This window comes from Pristis pectinata, chromosome 19 (assembly GCF_009764475.1).
Source record: "Pristis pectinata isolate sPriPec2 chromosome 19, sPriPec2.1.pri, whole genome shotgun sequence".
NCBI classification, from domain to species: Eukaryota; Metazoa; Chordata; class Chondrichthyes; order Rhinopristiformes; family Pristidae; genus Pristis; species Pristis pectinata.
In genome coordinates this window covers 16463214-16484790 of record NC_067423.1, presented here as the reverse complement: position 1 = coordinate 16484790, position 21577 = coordinate 16463214, and the positions used below count along the sequence as shown (strand labels likewise).

The 21577-nt window shown below is 40.2% G+C and overlaps 1 protein-coding gene across 1 annotated transcript in view; it reads left to right on the top strand.

Moving 5' to 3' along the window:
- The window catches only part of shank3a (SH3 and multiple ankyrin repeat domains 3a), an 813035-nt gene extending 799881 nt beyond the window's left edge, over positions 1–13154 (top strand). Inside the window, exon 26 of the mRNA XM_052034272.1 lies at positions 103–13154. Within this exon, the coding sequence (XP_051890232.1) occupies positions 103–108 (6 nt within the window). The 3' untranslated portion in view covers positions 109–13154. The remainder of the gene's footprint in view (positions 1–102) is intronic.
- The last annotated feature ends 8423 nt before the right edge of the window (positions 13155–21577 follow it).

Here is a 21577-nt window from a genome sequence, read left to right as displayed (position 1 = left end):
TATTAGAAGCAAGGAAACTTGGACATTTTGGCGCATTTAACTCATCATTCATCCATAAACTTGTTCAATATGAGAATTTTATTTTTGTTGTCATATAAACAGATATAAGCAGAAATCCCTGGAGTGGACTCACATGGCTGGCGTGTATCCATCTGACTGCTGTGTACCCCACATGACTGGCAATCAGCTTTTGAAGTCACCTTTACCTAAGCATACTGTTTGAAAGCATCTCTACTCAGCTGCGGGTCAGTCCCAAACCATGCTATTGCTGGACCTATTTTTTTCAATTTCATGTAAAATGGTGGGACAAACTAAAGAATCAATTTGACCCTTTCACTGTGTATATACCCTTTACTGAAATGTACTGTACCTCAAGTCCTTTAAGTGATGCTAGAATTTTGAGGGATTGCTATTCCAACAGTGTATGTCAAAAGGACACCAAGAAAACACAAGCACATATATTTTCACAGTTAGGCACATTTGCACACATACCTTTTTTCATATGCTCAGGCACACGCAAGCTCACTGAGGCATTGCCTCACCTCCCACATTCACACCAGCTCTCACTCATAAATACTCCCACACAGTATCACCCTTGAATTAGCTTCGCTATTATTGTTACACATGCACATACTTGTTTTCACAGATGCACTGGAGATGTGTTGTAACACTGCAATTCATTACATCGCAGAACTGAATTATAAATGAGGTATTACCGAAGAGAGATTTTCTACTCTCCATGGCGGCAAATTGGAAAAGAAAGATATGCTAAAGTCTCTCTACGTTCATGTTCAGCTGGAGCAATGGATGGCAAGGACATGTCAGGGACTTCATTGACTGCACAGTAAGACTAAATAGGCTCCCCTTAGGATCCAAAGCAAATGAAAACCATTGTTCTCATATTCACATCTATTATTGGGCAAGAAAATAAGTCATTACCCCTCCCCCTAACCAATGATTAGTATTTTTTTCAATCGAAGGAGTCATTACATGGAAAAAAGAAACTCGAAGGAAATGATTATAGGGTGCGGGCAAGCAGGTAGGGAGAGGAGCAATCAACACGGAGACAGTTTTGACTTACGGAGGATTTTGTGGTTTCTGCCATGAAGAGCTCTTTCTAATTCTATTACTGATAGTATTTTCTTTCCAGGGTGGTAGGTACCTGCAATGGCTCTATAGCAATAGTGAAATCAGATTGAAGGAATCACGACTGAAATTGGGTGGTAGAGCCAGTTCATGGCGATTGACTCATATAAATGGGTTCAGTCAAGCTGAGACCAAGGGAACTAATATTTCTTCTCCTTTTACCTTTATAATGATTTTTTAACCCAGTTCAAATTGGTCAGACCCTGCACCACAAAACTACACTTAATTCTTTATTATTTAAAACTAAATGTGGAATTTTACTCTGTGACTCTACCTCTGCAAAAATAAAACAGAAAATGTTAGAAATACTCAGCAGGTTAGACAGCATCAATAAAGAGAGAAACAGTGTTAACATTTCAGGTCAAAATTAGGAAAAAGGTTTACAAAATGTTTTTTAAAATTTGCACCATCCTATAGGGAAACTATTCTGAGGCTGAGTCTAAGATACATTGTTTGGACAGTGTAGAGAAAGACTTATCCTGTCCCTAACTTGTACATAACCCAAGACTGTTTAATGGGATAATATAAAGAGATTTGCTGGACATCCAAGGTGCCCAAGACCTTGAGGACCAGAAACTTTGTAAAAAAAGGTGTTACAACAGAAAGCAAACTAGAAATCAAATTGATATTACTTATAGAATAAAGACTGAAGCTCAGAGAAGAAAATGAGGCAAAAATAAATTACAGAGCATAAATAATGGAAAAGGGGACTGAGAGTCAATTGAAATTGGAAATGAGAGTTGACACTTTATGACATGTCATATACTGGAATAAGAGATGCAGATACGATTGAAGTGAGACTTTACATACCAGGAAGATTTAACAAAAGCAACTCTGTGCCCCACTCTTTGCAGATTTGTGGCACACTATGAATTCCCGACGGCTTACTCCTTATAACTGCCTCTTCTGCCTGGAGATGCAGAGGCAAAGAGTTGAGGCCACAGACTCAACCCGAGTTTGCTAGCCATCATTGCACTCAGGATCCACAGTTTGCTTCAGGATCCATGGGTTAAGAAGCAGGAAAAATATTATCCAGGTTCCTCAGCCTGATCACATCCTTTCCCTGACTTGTTTTAGGCACGTCAGGGTGGTGAGGAAGGCAAGATCGGGCTTAGCTGAGATGTTGCCTGGATTGGCAAATAGCCTGCCGGCATTCATGCCAATGCTCACACTTGAACCATGGCTACTTGAGTAAAGCTCTTAAGGGCTACCAGTGGCCATTGATGTTGAGCTGAAACCCAATAAGAAGCAATGCCGTCAAAATGGGACATTGAGAGGTAGGCGAAAAGTTGGAAATGAGTGAAGGTTCAATATTGAAGTAGGAGAACAGAGTTGACCAAAGACAAATGATGTGGGAAATGAGTTCAGAAGGGATGGACATAAGGTATGTCCAGGGAAATCAACACCAGAACTACAGTTTACTGGAGCATGAGGAAGGAGCAGGTTTGATACAACGACCTTAACATACAAGATCCAACCTTGAAAAAGCTTAATAATTTACAAAAAGTCAGTAGACCCAGAAACACTTTTATACATCAACCTTAGCATATCAGCAAATGCATAACCCCAACTATCCCCATTCTCACCATGTTCCCAAGTCAACTTGCGAACCTTCTTCCCTTATCTGTCATTACTACCAAACCATTCTTACTATTTTTCTCAAACTGTCACCACCCTATATTTCAACCCTACCTATTCACTTTTGCATATCACTCATTCCCCACCCATTCTTCTTCCTATTCATCAACCTCACTCATGCACTTTCTCCCCATATCCCACAAAATCGACAATCTTCACCTCATACCATTCCACCTCAGCTAGCCAGATTCTACCCATTCTTCAATTCATCTTCTCCCTGTATCACTCAACACCACTTAACCAAACTTTGAACATTCCTTGGATGCACTTACCCACTTCTCCCACAGTTCCACCCATCTTTAACCATATAAATCAACCCCACATTTTCACCTTCAATCCATATTTCTCAATCTCACCATGCACCTCCCCATATCACTCAGCCACAACTACTAACCCTGTTCCCATATTTCTCAATTCCATATCACCATACATACAGTACATACATCCCATTGTTCCTTTCCCTCAGTTTTGCTGTATATGTCAATTTCCCAGGAAAGCTACTCCATAATTGCTAATAAAATTGTCCCAGATTCACTTTTAACTCCTTTATTTATAACTCTTTCCCTTTGGAATTTGAAATCTTCACTGTAAGGAAATTTGCACAATCACATTTAACACTTCCCCTTTGTACCACTGTTACATCCTTCACGACAATGTGAGAACTACCAATACTGCAGTCACTCTTAACTTTCATTTCCTGACTCAATTCATATTTACATATTTGATAACATACTTAAAGACTAAAGTTCTTTGGAGAGTGGGCTATCGCGTAAGAAAACTAAGCTGTGTAATATTGAATGAGGATACTGCTGTGTAACTGAAACCACGAGTACTCTACATCCCCAGTGCTCTCTTGCTGCCAGTACAGTACATTTCTTAAAGGGTATTTAACATTTTTTGGATGTTCTGCCTTGTACAGGTAGACCGATCAATTAACTCCTGTTTGTGATTTTTCTGACAATAACTCTGAGTTAAAAAGGCAAGCTGTGCTACCATCTTGCAGATTGGGGCAAATAAGCATGAGAGCCTAATAGATAGGCACATCATGGAGGTAACTGCAACTTTGAAATCAGTAGCAGGAAAGTTAGTTGTGTTTAATAGACCATTGATTCAGTATTACCCCTTTATACCGTCAGCCAAAGTTTAAATTATTCCAACATTCAATCGCACAATCTACCAGATTTTTAATACAACCATTACAATTGATATTTAATGATTAGAAAAGCTGTCAAGGCATGGTTCCTTTACTCCAACCCCTTCAAACCTGACAAAATGTCACTCCACAGACTTCTGTCTCTAGGTAGTTAGCTATTGAAGCTGGGTGCCCAATGTAGTTATGGCCCAGAGTTACACATTCCTACAGAATGATTCCACTTGGTGAGTTGATTTAAAATCAGGCTTTCTTTTGCTTTCTGGAATCCCCTTTTTCACAGAAAGCACGTGGTGGAATATCCTTTCTATGGGTTAGTATGCTGTTGGGATCTGAGATTTTGTTTTCCTTTGGTGATTTTTTTTGCATCTCAGCTACAAGATGGCTGTCAGTGTCACCAATGTATTTTTATCAGTGGAATGGAAACCAAATGGCCAGTTTTGAGCTGATTGACTGTTTGTAACATTCCCATAATCCAGCACAACTTCATTCCATGACAACATGAATCTGATAATTTTTTAGTGGGGAAGCACACTTAAAAGCAACCAACAACAGAGAGCCTCTGTGATTCTGCAGTGAGTTCAGGGAGCTTTTGTAAAGAGAGGGAGCTTCTACAGGGAACCCTCCCCATTGCCTGTTACACCTTTGGTTTAGGAACCCAAGAAAGTCCAGCATTCTATGTATCTTCCACAAAAGCTACAGCAAAAGTAAGTAAAGAAGAACACTGTCTTTTTATCACCTGTCATCAGTCTGTTTCATAGAATGGTACAGATCATGGGATAGAAGATGGAACTCACGTTCCCAAAATGAAGTGGATGTTGGGGGTCAATTGAAGCTTTCAGGATTGAGAGAGATGGATCGTTATTGGTTGAGCTTACTGAGAATATGGGGAAAGGGTAAATAAATGGAGCTGAGGTCCATTTTGGTCACTATCTGAAAAAATGACAGAACGGGTTTCAGGGCTGAGTGGCCTACTCTTGTTCATATTTTCCTAAGATAGTTCACCTATTTCAGTCTCAGTTACTCACCATTTGTCTGCCTCTCATGTGATTAATAACATTAGATGATTAAGTTTAGGTGAAAAGTCTTAAAAATTTAAGGAAATCAATATTTAGTTTTGGGAGTCCTCCTGATGTAATGAGATCAGTGAAAGAGAATACCTCTTGAATCTCACTTAAAACCAACATATAACAATAATCTATTCTATTCTATACATCAATAGGATTTAAAATCCGCACTTTATCAAACTTTGTGTGACACGTCACACCTCCATTTTCACCCACCTCAAGACAAGTTCCATTCCAAAATATTCAAAAGAGTCTGAGCCCACATTCTGTATTTTTTCCTCTTTTGAAAGAAATAGTCAAATCCACAGTTGCCCAGATGGTCAGTGCTTTTGTGCAAATTGATATTCTTCATGTGTGTTAGCAAGATATTGAAATTTTAGGATTTCATCCCAAAAACCCTGCCTTTGGAATGCAGTGTGCAGTGTTCACAGTGTCCGAGAGGCTACAATGTCTATACTCCATCGATATCCGGAACCATTTTTAGACCAACTGAAAGCAGGGTGGATTGGGGGAAAAGGGGTAGGTGGGTATTTAACACCCATAAACCCATTCAGTGATAGTGGAAGGGAGATGGTACCACTCATATTTACCACAGTACCACCCTGAACACATGAATCCATAGTCAAAGTTTGATCTCCACTTATTAATTCTACCTGGTGGGCTTTGAACCCTGCATCTTCTGGCTGATGATTTGTATCATTATAACTTATTCCTTTAATGCCATCACTATCCAATCATAACTTGTCCGTTTAGCAGTTTCCTTGCCCCCTTGCAACTTGTTCCTTTAGTACCTCCATTGTCCCACTGAAACTTGTGCTTTCAGTACTCTCATTATTCAGCCATAATTCCTCTCTTTAGTTCTCTCAGGACTTCATGAAAGGTCATTCCGTTAGTGCTCTTTCAGTCCCATCATAACTTCTGTCATTCTTCCACTATCTAATTATAACTTTATTCTTTAATACCATAACTATTGTAACTTATAGGAACACAAATAACAGAAGCAGGAGTATACCAGGCTGAGAAAGTGGCTAAAAAAAATCATACACTATCCTGGGCTTATAAACAGGCAGAGAATACAAGAGAAATAATTGATGATGAACCTTTATCAATAAAGGTTTGGCCGAAACTGAAGTACAGTTCTAGGTGTCATAGCTTAGGAAAGATGTGAAGGCTTTAGAGAGCATGCAGGACAGTTTTACTAAAATAATTCCAGTTATGTGGATATATTGTTGAAAGTGTTCTCTGTGGAATAAGGAGATTATGAGGGCATCAGATAAAAGTACTTAAAAATCATGAAGGATATAGGTAGAGAAAAACTATTGCTATTGGCAGAAGAGTCTGGATTGCACTATTGGAGATAGTGGTGGAGGCAGATCTGGTTGTAGCTTTCAAAAGTAAACTGAATATATACTTGTAAGGATAAAAAATTGCAGGGCTGGAAAGTGGGACTAGCTGGATTGAGTCAACATGAATTCCACCCCTAAATGGACTCTTTCTATGCTGTAACAATGTTGTGATTTTGTAATAAGACCCTTTGACCTTGCTCTGCTCTTCTGTAAGATCATGGCTGATCCTGTATCTCATCCATTTTCTCACTCAATCCTCAAATATTCTAATTCCTTTGGTATCCACAAATTTATCAATCCCTGCCTTGAACGTATTCAAGTACTCTCATCTCAGCCTTATGAGATAAGAGCTCCAAAGAATTACAGCCATGTGCATGTAGTGAAATAATCCTCACTTCAGTTCTGAACAGCTGATCCCTTTTCCTGAGACTTTGGCCCCTAACTCTGCATTTCAAACCAGAAGAAACGGCCTTTTGACATCTAGCTCATGAAACTCTCCCAAAGTCTTCAATCAGATAACTTCTCATTCTTCTAAATGGCATGAATATATATCAGTCTCTCCTCATAAGACAACCCTGTGGCTCCACACTAGTAATGGCTCACTAAAATAATGTTTATTTCTATTGATGATGTTCCATTGTAACTCATCAATATATTGTCTCAGTGTCCCATTGCAAGTCATTCCTTTCATACCACAAATTCATGTTATCCTTCTAGTGGTACACTCTCTTTCCCATCATATTTTGTCTCTCTAGTCTGCCAGTCCCATCAAATTTCTTCTCTTTGGTATCATTATTGCCCAATCAAAGCTCATCATTGGACTGCTCATTATCTATCACATATCGTTTTCCTAGGTCCCTCTGTATCCCTTCAGCATTCATCCATTTAATGCCCTCATATTCCCATGATAACTTATCTCTTTTGTATGTTCAGAGTTTACTCGTAGCTGGTCTACTTATGCCCTCAGTATCCCATGATAAATGCTTTTCTAAATGCTAATTGTTTTCTCAGAACATGTCCCTTCTCTTTCCCATTATAACTTGTCTCGCAGGTTCTCCTGAAGTCCTATTAAAGTTCATCACATTAGTATTTTCATTGTTCCATTGTAACTTATTTCTTTAGTACCCTCAGTGTCCTATCAAGACCTTCAGTTCCTCAGTTCCCTATTGTGACATGCCTATTTAGTATTCTCACTTCTTATTGTAAGCTTTCCCTTTAGTGTCATTATTCTCCCATCTTAACTCATTATTTTCGATACATTTGCTACCCAATCAATGCTCATTGATTAGCACCCCCAAAATCCCCTTGTATCACATCCCATCAAGACTCTCACTATCCCAATAATGTTCATCCCTTTAGAAAACTTACTGTCCCATTATATTAACTGAGAACATCCAATGTTGCTTTGTATCTCATTGACTCAACAGTTCTCCTCTCAATCATTCTAATTCTCCCATCTAAGGCTTTCCCCTGTCGTACTTTATGTCCATTCAATCAAAACATATCCATTTAGTAATTTGTCCATCAATGTCAATTTGTCCCTGTAGTACTCTCATTAATACACTCACTGTTGCAGCCCTCACTATGAGACCCTTTTCAGCTCTACTATAACCAGCCATGAAAAATATCTCACTCATCTCTTGCCTACTCATGGCTAAGTCTATTGCTCCAGACATGTACCCACTCTATATAAGGATATTCCTTCTGATACCTTTTGCTTTTTTTCTCTAGTTTATGTACCTGTTCATCCACACTCCATTATTTTAATGATTTACATTCCCTCACCACAGCCTTTAATCGGTTTCTCTCCAGGCAATGAAATTATACATTTTTACTCTTTCCTAATTGTCATATTAAACAAATGTTTAATATTAACAGCCATCCAAGCTTCTCGCACTCTCCAAGGATTATGAAATGATGGTCAGAGCCTCTAACATTTCTTATGCTGCTTTTTTTTTAAAACAATTGGGATATATATTATCAACCTATTTATACTCAAGGGTTCTAAAACCCTTAATATACCATCCCTTCCACAAACATCCTTTTTTTGCTGCATTATTAACATCCATGAAGTCAGCTAAAAAATATTCATTAAGAACCTTGTCCCACTCCATTCAGAGATTTTCTTTTTGGTCCCTAATAACCAATAGCTTTCCTGTGATATCCCTTGATCTCTACATAAATAGGAAACATTGGATTTTTAATATATTACTCATCAGTACTTTTTCATGCACATTCTTTGCTTTCATACTTTTTCTTTTAATTTCACCTCCACACTCCATTTACTCTTTTGCAAGGTCTGTAATATTGAACTCTCAATTTCTGACTTAAACTTTACTTCATTATCTTTTCTCTGTGCACCTTGCCTTTGAAAAGGTCCAAAATTTGATTTTGACATCCTTTTTCTTTACGGCAGCATGCTTGCCTTGAAACCTGTGAAGCACCTTGTAGGCCTCCTATTGCTCTGATACAGATTTACCTTTACATATCTGTTTCCGGTCCACTTTTGTATAATTACTTAGCCCAGTAAAATTTGATTTCCCCTAATTTATTCCTATTGTATTGTAGTCATTCTCTGTAATTATGGTGCTTAACTGGGTTTAGCTGGGTAGATGCAGGGATGATGTTTTCATAAGGCTGAGTTGCTTAGAATCAGGAGTCACAGTCTCTAAGTAAGGTGTTGATCTTTCAGAACTGAGATAAAAAGAAATTTCTTCACCCAGATGGTGGTGAATCTTTGGAGTTCTCCAGTTATAGAGTCATACAGTTGTCCCAATTCATCCATGCCAAACAAGATGCCCATCTAAGCTAATCCCATTTGCCCACATTTGGCCCTTACCCCTCTAAACCTTTCCTAGGCATGTACCTATCCAAATGTCTTTTAAATGTTGTTATTGTAGCTGCCTCAACCACATTCTTCAGCAGCTCATTCCAAATATGCACCACCTCCTGTGTGAAGAATTTGCCCCCCAGGTCCCTTTTGAATCTTTCCCCTCTCACCTTAAACCTATGCCTTCTAGTTTACAATTCCCTTTCCCTGAGAAGAAGATACATGCATTAATCTTATCTATGCCTCACATGATTTTATACACCTCTATAAGATCTCAGATGTGATAGATCTCATTAGGTGATCTCAGTCTCCTATGCTGTACGGAATTTGCCCAACCTCTCCCTATAACTCTGGTCCTCGAGTGCTGGTAACATTCTCGTAAATCTTCTTTGCACTCTTTCCAGCTTAATGATGTCTTTCCTATAATAGGGTAACCAAAACTGTACACAAGTGCAGCCTCAACAATGTCTTAAATAACTGTAACATAACATCCCAACTTCTATATTCAGTGCCCTGATTAATGAAGGCCAGCGTGCCAAATGCCTTCTTCACCACCTTGTCTATCCGTGATGCCACTTTCAGGGAGCTATGTTCTTGCATTCCTTGGTTCCTCTGTTCTACAACAGGGCCTTATCATTCTCTATGAAAGCCTTATCCTGATTTGACTTCCCAAAATGCAATACCTCACACTTATCTGAATCAAATGCCATTTGCCATTCCTTGGCCCACTTACCTAGTTGATCAAGATCCCTTTGTAATTTATGATAATCACTGTCTATGATACCACCTATTTTAGTGTCACTTACTAACTATGCCTGGTACATTCTCATCCAAATTGTTTATATAAATGACGAACAACAATGGGCCCAGTGCCCATCCCTGTGGCACACCACTAGTCACTGTGTTCCATTCTGAAAAACAACCTCCACCATCACCCTCTGCTTCCTATCATCAAGCCTATTATGTCTCCATATAGCTAGCTCTCCATGGATCTCATACGATCTAGCCTTCCATGTAGGGCCTTGTCAAACGCCTTGCTAAGGTCCATATAGGAAACATCCACTACCCTGCCCTCATCAATCCTTCTGGTTACCTCTTCAAAAAACTCTTAACAGATTTGTAAGTCACGATTTCCCATGCATAAAACCATCTTTATCTATCCAAATGCTAGTAGATCCTTTCCCTCAGAATCCCCTCCAGTAACTTACCCATTACTGATGTCAGGCTCACCGGCCTGTAGTTCCCTTGCTTGTCTTTGCTGCCCTCCTTAAGTAACGGTGCGATATTAGCCACCTTCAAGAGGGTTGTGGCAGCTCAGTCATTATGTTCAAGACAGAGATCAATAGATTACTAAATATTAAGGAAATCAGGAGATACGGGGGTAGTGAAGGAAAATTGCACTGAGGTAAAAAACAAGTCATGATCTCATTGAATCACGGAGCCAGTGCAAAAGGCCGAATGGCTACTCCTGCTTCTATTTCTTCTATTATTATGCTAAATCCAACTAAATTATGATCACCATCATAAATATGCTTTCCCACTGACATCCTCCCACCCAATCAACTTAATTCCCAGAAACATCCAGATTGCCCGATTTGCTTCATGCAAATTTGAAAAGTTCTTAAATGATACCTTTGTACCTGCCTCAATCACTTCCTCTGGCAGCTCATTCCATACACTCACCACCCTCTGTGCGGAAAAAGTTGCCCTTCAGGTCCTTTTTAAATCTTTCCCTTCTCACCCTAAACCGATGACCCCTAGTTCTAGACTCCTCCACAGTGGGAAAAGACTGCTACCATCCACCTTATCTATGCTGTTCATAATTTTAAACATTTCTATAAGGTTGCCCCTCAATCTCCTACGTTCCAAGGACTAAAGACCAAGCCTGGCCAAACTCTCCCTATAAGTCAGGCCCTCTAGTCTTGGCAACATCCTCATAAATCTTTACTGCACTCTTTCCAGTTTAAACATCTCTTTCCTATAACAGAGTGATCAAAACTGTACACAGTACTCCCAAGTGTGGCTTCACTAACGACTTATACAACTGCAATGAGTATAATGTACTCATTCAAGATTACTTGTCCATCCACCACATCTAGAATCTGGATCCTTTTCTACACATACATATTATTCCTATTCTCTGGTGACCAATGCCACTATCAGTATCTAGGTCATCCCCATGCATTGTAGAGGCCAGTGGGACCACTGCAGATTAACACTTCATTGTTCTGGATGTCTATCCCAGAAATGCATTGGGTGTTCTTTCTATTCATGAACCTTACAGTCAAATATCTTGCTGACACACATTGTTGAGATGTGAAGGATGGTCATTCAGGGAAGGAAGACTGGAAGGGCATTTCTGGATATATACTCCAACATGAGTTAGAGTTCATGAAAAGCCAGCAAGGTTAGAAATTGTTAAATTGTAAACCAAAAGGTCACTCAGCCCCTCCAAAATTAGGTCAGGTTCAATGAGATCAGGTCAGGGTGGTTTGGATTGAGTCAGGTAGGATGAGGTGAGGTCAGGTCATACGGATGTAGCAAGGTAGGAACTTGTAAGATTCACTATCCTTTCAGTACAGTTTGTGCTGTACAATCCTCGGAATTAAATTCTACAAAAAGCATCAGGAACTTAAAATAGTTCACACAAATATAAGTGGTTCTGAATGTACAATTATGTGAATAAGAAAATTGATTACTCATCCATGAACCACACCAAAATTATCAAGAACACTGTTTATATTGCAATTCTCTGTGAAAATGAGGAAATGTTGTTTTAACAGCCGTTACACTGAGTACAGGACTGGGTATTACTTGGATACCTTCAGTCTACTTGGGTGGGTTTGCATGGTTTATTTATATAACAATGTAACCTGGCAGTAAGATACAGGCTGGAATCTAATCTAAGGATTTGGGGTTTTATTTATAGAATTGAAATACCCAGGAGTAAATTACAGGCTGGACCTAAGTGAGGGGTTCAAGGGTATATATCTGAGAATGAGGCACACAGAGGAATCTAATTGATGGATTTGGGTCATACATTTGAACCCTAATTTCACCTACTTCTACAACACTGACCTACATGTTATTTTAGTATTCATGTGGAAAATATTTTTCTCACTGGCTGCCCAGAGGCGGTTTTATAGTGCCAACACTAATCGATGGTAACCCTTCATTTCACCCATAAGGTGGTAGCTATCACAACAGAGAGTTAATGACTATGGTTTCATCAGTATATATTTCCTAAGCAAATAACCCTTCTCTCCATATATTTCTACATTATATGTAAAGGTATTCTTTGGTTGTCAGTAATCATGCTAGTCAAAAGTTTCTGGATTGAAATGCCTGGGCTCATTAGTCAGGGGCAAGTGCTCTAAGATGGATAAAATTGCTGAGGAATGTAGTACAGTAGTGGAGGATAGCATTCCATGTGCGAATCCCCAATACTATCAAATTTATTTTAATCAGCTGTAAAATCTAGGGAGAACTGTCCTGACTATTAACACCCATCCTGCTGACACACTGTATTTCAGAGCAAAGCCTATGTTAAAGGTGCCAGTGTGTTGATTATGACCAGCTATTTCAGTAATCATCGTTATCTTTAGGTGGACATTTTAAAAGACTGAACTGATGAAAACTAAAAAGGCAAGTGAGGGGAGAGACTGAGTGGTGACTTTGTGCCATCAGGAGCCACGACAGGTTGCTTGCCCAGACCACTTCACATCTCTTTGTACTAAGGTGATGCTCCACATTCTTTTCTAAGGATTATTATTTGAGAGATTCACAAAATAGAAGTATAAAGGGTTACTTTAATCTTCTTGTTGTGATACTTGCACCACAGAGAATCTATGTTTGTTATAATATGTAATAAATTTCTAAGTAAAAGTTTATCATCTTTTATCAGACTGACTGTTTGTTTGAATTTGAACAGAAAAGGTTTTGCTTGCTCCGAGAATCCAGGCGACAAGGCAAGCCTTTGCCTAATTTAGCATCAATCACATCACACCATTCAACCCCAAAGAAGAAATATTTCAATCTTCAATCTTAATAGCTCAATTAAGACCATTCTGCCTCTGTTCTCTATTACTGGTTATCCTCAGTCAGAACAGCAGGACTACAAATGACTTGGCACTTTTAGTACTCCTAACCATTATCCAGTGACTACAACAGTCGTGTATGTGCATGTGGACATTGGACAAGGTCATTATCCAGCTGTGAATGCATAATCCACAGCCTGCCAACACTCACCAGTCTCACCTTTACAAGTATTAGATGTAAGACTATTGTGTTGTACCCAGATAAAATATAACAAATAAAAAAAGTGCCAAGTCAGATACAATCAGTTGATGTACAGATTGTGCTTATTATATTAATGACAAAATTGCCATTAGGCAATATTCTGTCTGCTTTACACCAAAGCATGCTAACAGAGAGAAAATCAGGTTAATATGAATCATGGGTTGTAAATTGGATGGGTTTAAGAAAGGTGCATTTAGGAATGTGCAGGGAACAGGCAGACATATATAAATTAATCTAATTTGAGAAATGAGAGTGAATAGGGTGGGTCAAATCAGACAACAAATTTGCTTTCATCCAAATTAAATCTCACTACATTTTGGTTGCAGATACACAGCAGTAAACTTGCCAGATAAGTGTTGTTTAATCTATTCAACAATTCAAAGTTACGTCTCAGTCATATTGGTGTCCCTCTGAACAATTAATGAGTGCCCCTCGAGCAATTAACTGGCTAAGAATCTTACCCGGGTCTTTTTCCTTGTGTGTTTCAAGGAGATGATGGGGAGATGTCAGCGGTGTGGGGTTGGACGGAGGTGGAGTGGGGAAAGTGGATGTGAGGAGTGGAGAAATAACAGAATGGAGAATGTGGATGTTCCTTCCATTCTGAAAGGGATAACCAAGGTTTCATGGGATAGAATGCTGTTGCAAATTATGTCAAGTAGAGCTCAGCATTCTCAAATCTTTTTCAAAAAATTCCAACCTTCATTTTTTCCCAGTTTATAATTTGGTAAATATATCTTATGTCTGGCTTCACAAAAGTCCTGCATCTTTAATCTATTATCCCCATTGTCCCTATCCCAGGCTTCCTTCCTTGCCCATGCTGCTTCATGCTTTATCAGTATTTCACATTCCCACCATCCTTTATCTGCCGAGTTCCCTCTTCCTAAGTGCCACAATCCTTGTTTCCAGATTAACTTTACCATTCCTATTTCCCTTTTTCTATCCACTGATTCCTTTCTCCTATCCTGACTTCCCTTTTCTTGTCCCATGCCCACATTCCTTTCATTCCACCTCTGTGGTGTATATGTAGCATTTTATTCTGTGTTACTTTGCAAATGCAGCTTGTTCTCGCAGTTTGGACATTTTAACATTGGCCAGAGATTCTGTATCTTGTCAGATGCAAAGATGGCTAAACAATACTTTTTTCAACTGTGCAAAGCAATTTTGTTTTTCCAAAAGTTCTGACCTTTTCTTTACTGATCCTTAGATCAAAAATAAATGCTGGAAAAATCTTTGTGAATTAAAAAAAAACAAATTCTGGAAAAATTTAGAGGAATAAAAACTTAGTCTATCTCTGTTGTTTATTTGTTATGAATACCCATTTCACAAACAGCTATTTGCATCTACATGCAACATGGGATTATATCTGCAAGTCTGGAATAGATGGTAAGACAAAAAGTGGCTAGTCTAAATTAACTCAGCATCCATACAGATGTAATATAGTATTACTGCCAGTGTGTCAACAATCATAGGCCCACAACTTGGAAATTTGGCAGATCCCAAGGCATCAGGCACCATTAAATTTGCTGTAGAAAAGGTTAAGATTTTTCCTTCGTAAATTGTGGTGGTGCAGGGTGCATAAAGGAAAACGGATGTTTGTGGCATGGGTGGTGGTCATGGAGAAGAAAGGCCTTGGGGTGGATGTGGAGGTTTGGGGCTGGAAGGAATTTCAACCTGCTATAACCATTGGTCAAGATGGGGCACTGGGTCTGGACCAACGATCCATGAATTGAGGGAGGAATTGTCAAATTTGGATCTGTGATCACCATCAGGTGGGGATAGGGGTTTGGAGCTGTTAGCAGTCAGCGCAATCAGTGAGCTGAGTGTTGGTGTTAACCACAACCTGTTATATCTGAGTCAAGATGGGGACACTGAATCAATGTTGATGGGGTCAGTACTGTGGGTGAGAAGCTGAAAAAAGAGAAGGGACTTGAGTCAGATCCCTGTGCTAGAGCTGTTAAAACAGTTGGGTTGAAAATGCTCAAGGACAGGCATACAGGCAAAATCACATTGACTAATTTCTCCCAATATTACTCCCTGTGCTGCAGACTGGTGAGAGTAGTAAGAGAAGGATAGGGCAAATGAAAGCATGGCTGAAGAGCCAATGCAGGTGGGAGGGATTCAGTTTCTTGGACCATTGGGATCTCTTCCATGGCAGAGGTAATCTGTACAAGAGGGACAGGTTGCATCTGAACTGTAAGGTGACTAATATTCAGAGAGATTTGCTGGAGCTACTTAATAGGGTTTAAACTAGTCTGGGAGATAGCTGGGACCCAAAGTAGTAATGTATCAGATGAGAAGGATGGAGCAAATATGGAGATTAAAGCAAACAAGCCTAGTTGGCATGCCAGACTGGGCCAGTGCAGAGAGTGAGCAAGGTCTAATAGGCTAAACTGGATTTATTTTAATACAAGAAGCCTGGCAGAAAAGGCAAATGAACTCAGGGCATGGATTAGCACATGGACTGTGGTATTATAGCCATTACAGTATTATGGTTGAGGGATGGGCAAGAGTGGTAGCTCAATGTTCTGGGGTACAGACGCTTCTGGTGTGGTAGAGGTATGAGAGGAGAGGGAGTTGCCCAATTGATTTGGGAGAACATTATGGCAATACTTGACCTGGGGGAACTGTCCAGGCAGACCATATGGATAGAACTTAGCAGGGATCACTTTGATGTAATTATACTGTAGTTCCCCCAATAGCCCACAGGAATTAGAGGAGCAAATATGTAGGGAAATCGCAGAGAGGTACAGGAATAATAGGATTATAATAGCGGGTGATATGATGGCATTAGACAAACTTGCAAAGATTGTTTGTGAGAGGCTATTAGCATGTAAAGGGATGTCTGGCAAGTGGGAGGCTTTTAAAAGTGAAATAGGAAGAGTTCAGGACCAGCACGTTCCTGTTAGAGTGAAGGGCAAGGCTGACAGGATTAGGGAACCCTGGTTGGTGAGGAACATTGAGGTCCTAGTCAGGTGAAAGGAGGGATATGTCAGGTATAGGCAGCTGGGATCAAGAGAATACCTTGAGTATAAGGGATGTAGGATGTAGGAAATTAAGAGAGCAACAAGGGGACATGAGGTGGTCTTGAAGCACATCAAGATGAATAAATCCCTGGGGCCTGATCAGGTGTATCCTAGGAGTTGTGGGGAGATGTTTGCTGGGGCTCTAGCAGAGATTTTTGTATCTTTGTTAGCCTCCAGTGAAGTACTGGAGGCCAGCTAATGTTGACCCTTTATTGAAGAAGGGCTGCAAGGACAAGCCAGGGAACCATGGGCTGGTGAGCCTTACTTTAGTGGTGGGAAAGTTACTGGAAGGGATTCTGAGGGGCAGGATTTATTTGCATTCAGAAAGGCAAAAACTGATTGGGGATAGTTAGCATGGCTTTGTTTGTGTGAGATCATGTCTCACTAGTTTGACGGAGTTTTTTCAGGAGGTGACCAAGAGGATTAACAAGGGCAGGGCAGTGGACGTTGTCTACATGGACCTTAGCAAGGTCTTTGATAAAGTCCGCATGGCAGGCTGGTCCAGAAGGTTACAATACACAGAATACAGGGTGAGATAGCAAATTGGATGTAAAATTAGCTTGATGTAGGAGACAGAGGGTGTTAATTGAGGGTTGCTTTTCAGATTGGAGACCTGCAACCAGTAGTGTGCCTCTGGGATCAAGTGCTGGGTCTTTTATTGTTCATCATATTAATTAATAATTTGGAAGAAAATGTAAGTGGCACAATTAATATGTTTGGAGATGACTCCAAAATTGGTGGTATAGTGAATAGTGAAGAAGGTTACAATGGGATCTAGATCCACTGGGAAAGTGGGCAAGAGAATTTAACTCAGACAAGTGCAAAGTGATGCACTTTGGGAAATTAAACCAGGCAAGACATACACAGTGAATGGTAGGCTCCTAAAGGGTGTTATTGAACAGAGTGACTTGGAGTACAAGTACATAGCTCCCTGAAAGTTGCAACACAGTGAAGAAAGCACATGGTATGCTTGCCTCCATCAGTTGAAGCATTGAGCATAGGAGTTAGGACATCAGGCTACAATTATACAGATTGTTGGTTAGGCTGCACTTGGAGTATTATGTGGAGTTCTGGTCACCACGCTGCAGGAAAGATGTGATTAAGTTATAGAGGGTGCAGAAAAGATTCATAGGAACATTGCCAGGACTGGAGGGCTTGAGTTGTAAGGAGAGATTGGATTGGCCAGGATTGCTTCCCTGGAGTGAAGGAGGCCGAGGGGTGCCATTATAAAGGTTTATAACATTATGAGGGGTAATAGATAGGATAGATAGTTTTTTTTCCCAGGGTAGGGGAGTCTAAAATTAGAGAGCATCAGTTTAAGGTGAGAGGGAAAAAATCTAAAGGGGACCAGAGAGGCAAGTTTTTCACACAGAGAGTGGGTATATGGACTGAGTTGCCAGAGGAGGTGGTAGAGGCAGTACATTTATAACATTTAAAAAGCATTTCGATAGGTACAGGAATAGGAAAGGTTTAGAGGAATATGGGCCAAACACAGGTAAATGGGATTAGTTTAGATAGGAATCTTGGTCAGCATGGATGAGTTGGGCCAAAGAGCCTGTTTCCGTGCTGTATGAATCCAAGCACTCTTAAGGAAAATAACGTTTCTGTCTATCGCTTTAAGTGCATCGAGCTCACAAGCATGATTCACAACTGCTTGTGCCCAGCCCGATTTGCAAATTTCACAGAGAAAATGATTGGCGCATTTCAGACTCAAAGCTCTATTTTAATTCAAGTAGCAGTTCTATGACTACTTTTCTGGACTATAGTTTTTTTTCAGCAGCACGAGAAGGGTTGACCAGACATAAATATGGAATGGAGCCTACAAAGGGTGCATTGATAAAGATACAAGGAATGTAGTTCACATAAGCTATAATGCTACAGAAACATGAACTGGAGAGTGTAAACACTGAAATGGATTCAGAAACATGAACCTGCAGCACATTATCTGACACACCAGAGGTTGACAGAATCTGGTGTTCTTTTCAGGTGATTTACGTTATTTAAGTAGGAAATTGTGAAGGTAGCATCTCACATATTGTATGGCAGCAAGTTTAACTCTATTGTAAAAACTATGAAATTTGAGAATTTACAAAAAGCATAAGAAATGGGAGCAAGTGTAGTGCACAATCTCCATCCTGCTCCAGTGCACGATTCAATAAGATTGTGGCTGTTCTGATCTTGGCCTCAGCTCCACCATCCTGCCTATTGCTTATAACCTTTGGCTCTGCTGTAGATCAAAAAAACTATCTATTTTAACCTCAAATACATTGATTGGTTCAGCCTCCACAGCTCTCTGGGGAAGAGAAATTACATCCACTCTCCTCCAAGGCCAGTGATCAGGATAATTCTGGCTACCTAGCACCACCAAGCCCTGTTCTGCAATAGGAGTTCTGCTACAAATTTCAGGACAAGAGTAAAGCATTTAATATAGAGCTCTTGAGGGACCATATCTGGAATACTATGTGCGGGGCTGGTCTCCCTACCTAAGGAAAGATGTGGAAACAAGAGAAGAGTGTAAAAGAAGTTTCACCAGATTGATTCCAAGGATGGTAGATTTGTCCAATTGGAGATTAAGCAGATTAGGTCTTTACTCTTTTGGTTTTAGTAAAATGAGAGGTGATCTCTATGAACCATGCAAAATTCCATGGGGCTTGACAGGGGAGATGTAGAGATGGCCACAAAATAAGGGATCGGCCATTAAGGAGAGAAATAAAAGGAAATTCCTTCACCATAGTAAAGTGAATCTTTGGAATTCTCTATCCAGTCTCCGAGTGTATTGAAAACAAAAATTGATAAATTTTTGGATATTAAACAAATCAAGGGATATGGAGTTAGTACAGATAGTGGGACAGAGGTTAGGGATCAGCCATAATCTTATTAAGTGGCAGAGTCGGCACAAGAGGCGGAGTGCCTTACACCTGCATCAATTCTTGTGTTTTATGTGTGCCCGGAGAGATTTGAATGGTGGTCAGCTCCCAAAGTAAAATATTGCAAATGTGGGAAATCTGAAGTAAATAAAAAATGCTGGAAATAATCAGCAGGTCAGGCAGCAAATTTGGAGAAGAGCTAACATTAATCCGAACGGAGTAAAATTAGAAATGGAACACCTTTTACATGGCAGAGAGAACAAAATGGAACATCTTTGCACGTTTCTGGTCACCCCATTACAGGAAGGTTCTGGAGGATTTGGAAAGGGTACAGTAGAGGCTCACCAAGATGCTACCTGGATTAGAGGCTGTAAACTGTAAACAGAGTTTAGACAAACTTAGGTTATTTTCTCTGGAGCATCAGAGGCTGAGGGGAGACCTGATAAAAGTTTATAAAATTATAAGAGGCATGAATAGGGTAGACAGAATCTTTTTCCCAGGGCAGACATGTCAAATACTGGAGGACATGCATTTAAGATGAGAGGGGGAAAGTTTAAAGGAGATGTGCAGGGCCAGTTTTTCACACAGAGAGTGATAGGTGCCTGGAACAGACTATCGGGGTAGTGGTGGAATCAGATACGATAGTGGTGTTTAAGAGGCTTTTAGATAAACACATGAATATACAATTAATGGAGGGAAATGGATCATATACAGGCAGAAGAGACTTAGTTTAATTTGGCATCGTGTTCAGTGCAGACATCATGGGCTGAAGGGCCTGTTTCTGTGCTGTAATTTTCCATGTTCAATAGAAGCAGTGCTTGAATCCCACAGTGATGGTAATGGAGAAGCTAAAAGAGAAGAGGTGGTGGCATGGAAGAGGAGGACTGGGGAAACACTGACATTGTGCTGGGTGGGAGGAGAGGGAGAGAAAGCAGAACTGCTTGGAATAGAACAGATGTTATTGAGAACCCTACCAACTATGTTGGAGGGAAAACCACATTGGTGAAAAAGGACATATTGGAAGCATTGGTGGGGAAGGGGGCACTATGATAACGGATAAGAAAGAGGTGGAGAAATTGAGAGAATGGAGGTAGGGTGGGTGTGGGAGTCCGGGATCTTATAGTGGATATTGGTTAGTAACTTATCCCTCAAATAGATATAGGGATGCCACGAAAAGGAAGGGAGTATCGGAGATGGACCAGATGGAAGTGATAGCAGAGTGAAAATGGCAGCAAGGGTGGGGAAGCTTTTGAGTTGATGTACTGGAGAAAAAAGGTGATGGAGAGGTCCTGAGTATGACTGAAACAAGGAATGTTTCACATATCCCACAAAGAGACAGGCATGTCTTTTGCCTTTTATTTGACGCAAGTGTGGAGTTAAAGGAGAATTTGTTCAAAGCGAGAACAAGCTCAGCTATGTAGAAGGGAACGGATTGGCCTTCATACAAGGGACAAGCAATGGGCCCTGGGGATTTGCTGGCATGGCATGGAAGTAATGAGGAATAGAATGTCCTTGGTGAAAATGAGCCACAGAGGACGAAGTGACTGGAAACTTTTAAAGTGGCACAGGGTATCAGAGGTGATATGGATGTATATAGGAAGACTGGTCAAAGGGATAAAAAATACAACCAAGGGGGGAAGAAATCCATGGGACAAAAACAGACTGAAATAATGGGCCTCCGATGACAATTCTGCTTGTGGATCCCAAAGGGAAGTAAGTGGTGTGTGGCTTATGCTTCTGGGAGAACATCTTCAGAGGAAAAGAGGTAAGTGACTGTCTATGAAGCTATGTATTCTGTGGAATATGGCTTTGGATTTTGAATCCACCTATGATTACAGATATCTTAAAGATATTCCACACTCCTTGATTTTGTGTTCTCACAGCTTGATGCCACATTTAACGCAACGTGATGGCACATGCGTGTTCTTGATCTCAAAACAACCCTGCTCAACAGTTCTATTCATCTGTTGCTGCATCCAATGCCTCATCAAAACCCCTGCTTTTCAAGAGTCGAGAATCACAAACAACAGCTCTTGACATTTCTTCAGATCTTTCTTCCCCCTTCACTTTCCTTATTCAACAGGTCATCCTCCATAATCTCTGACATCTCCAAAATGATTTCATTATTAGGCACATTGTCCCCTCCCCTTTCAGCATTCTGAAGGGACTAATGCTCCACAATGTCTGGTTCATTCTTCCATCTCCACCGGA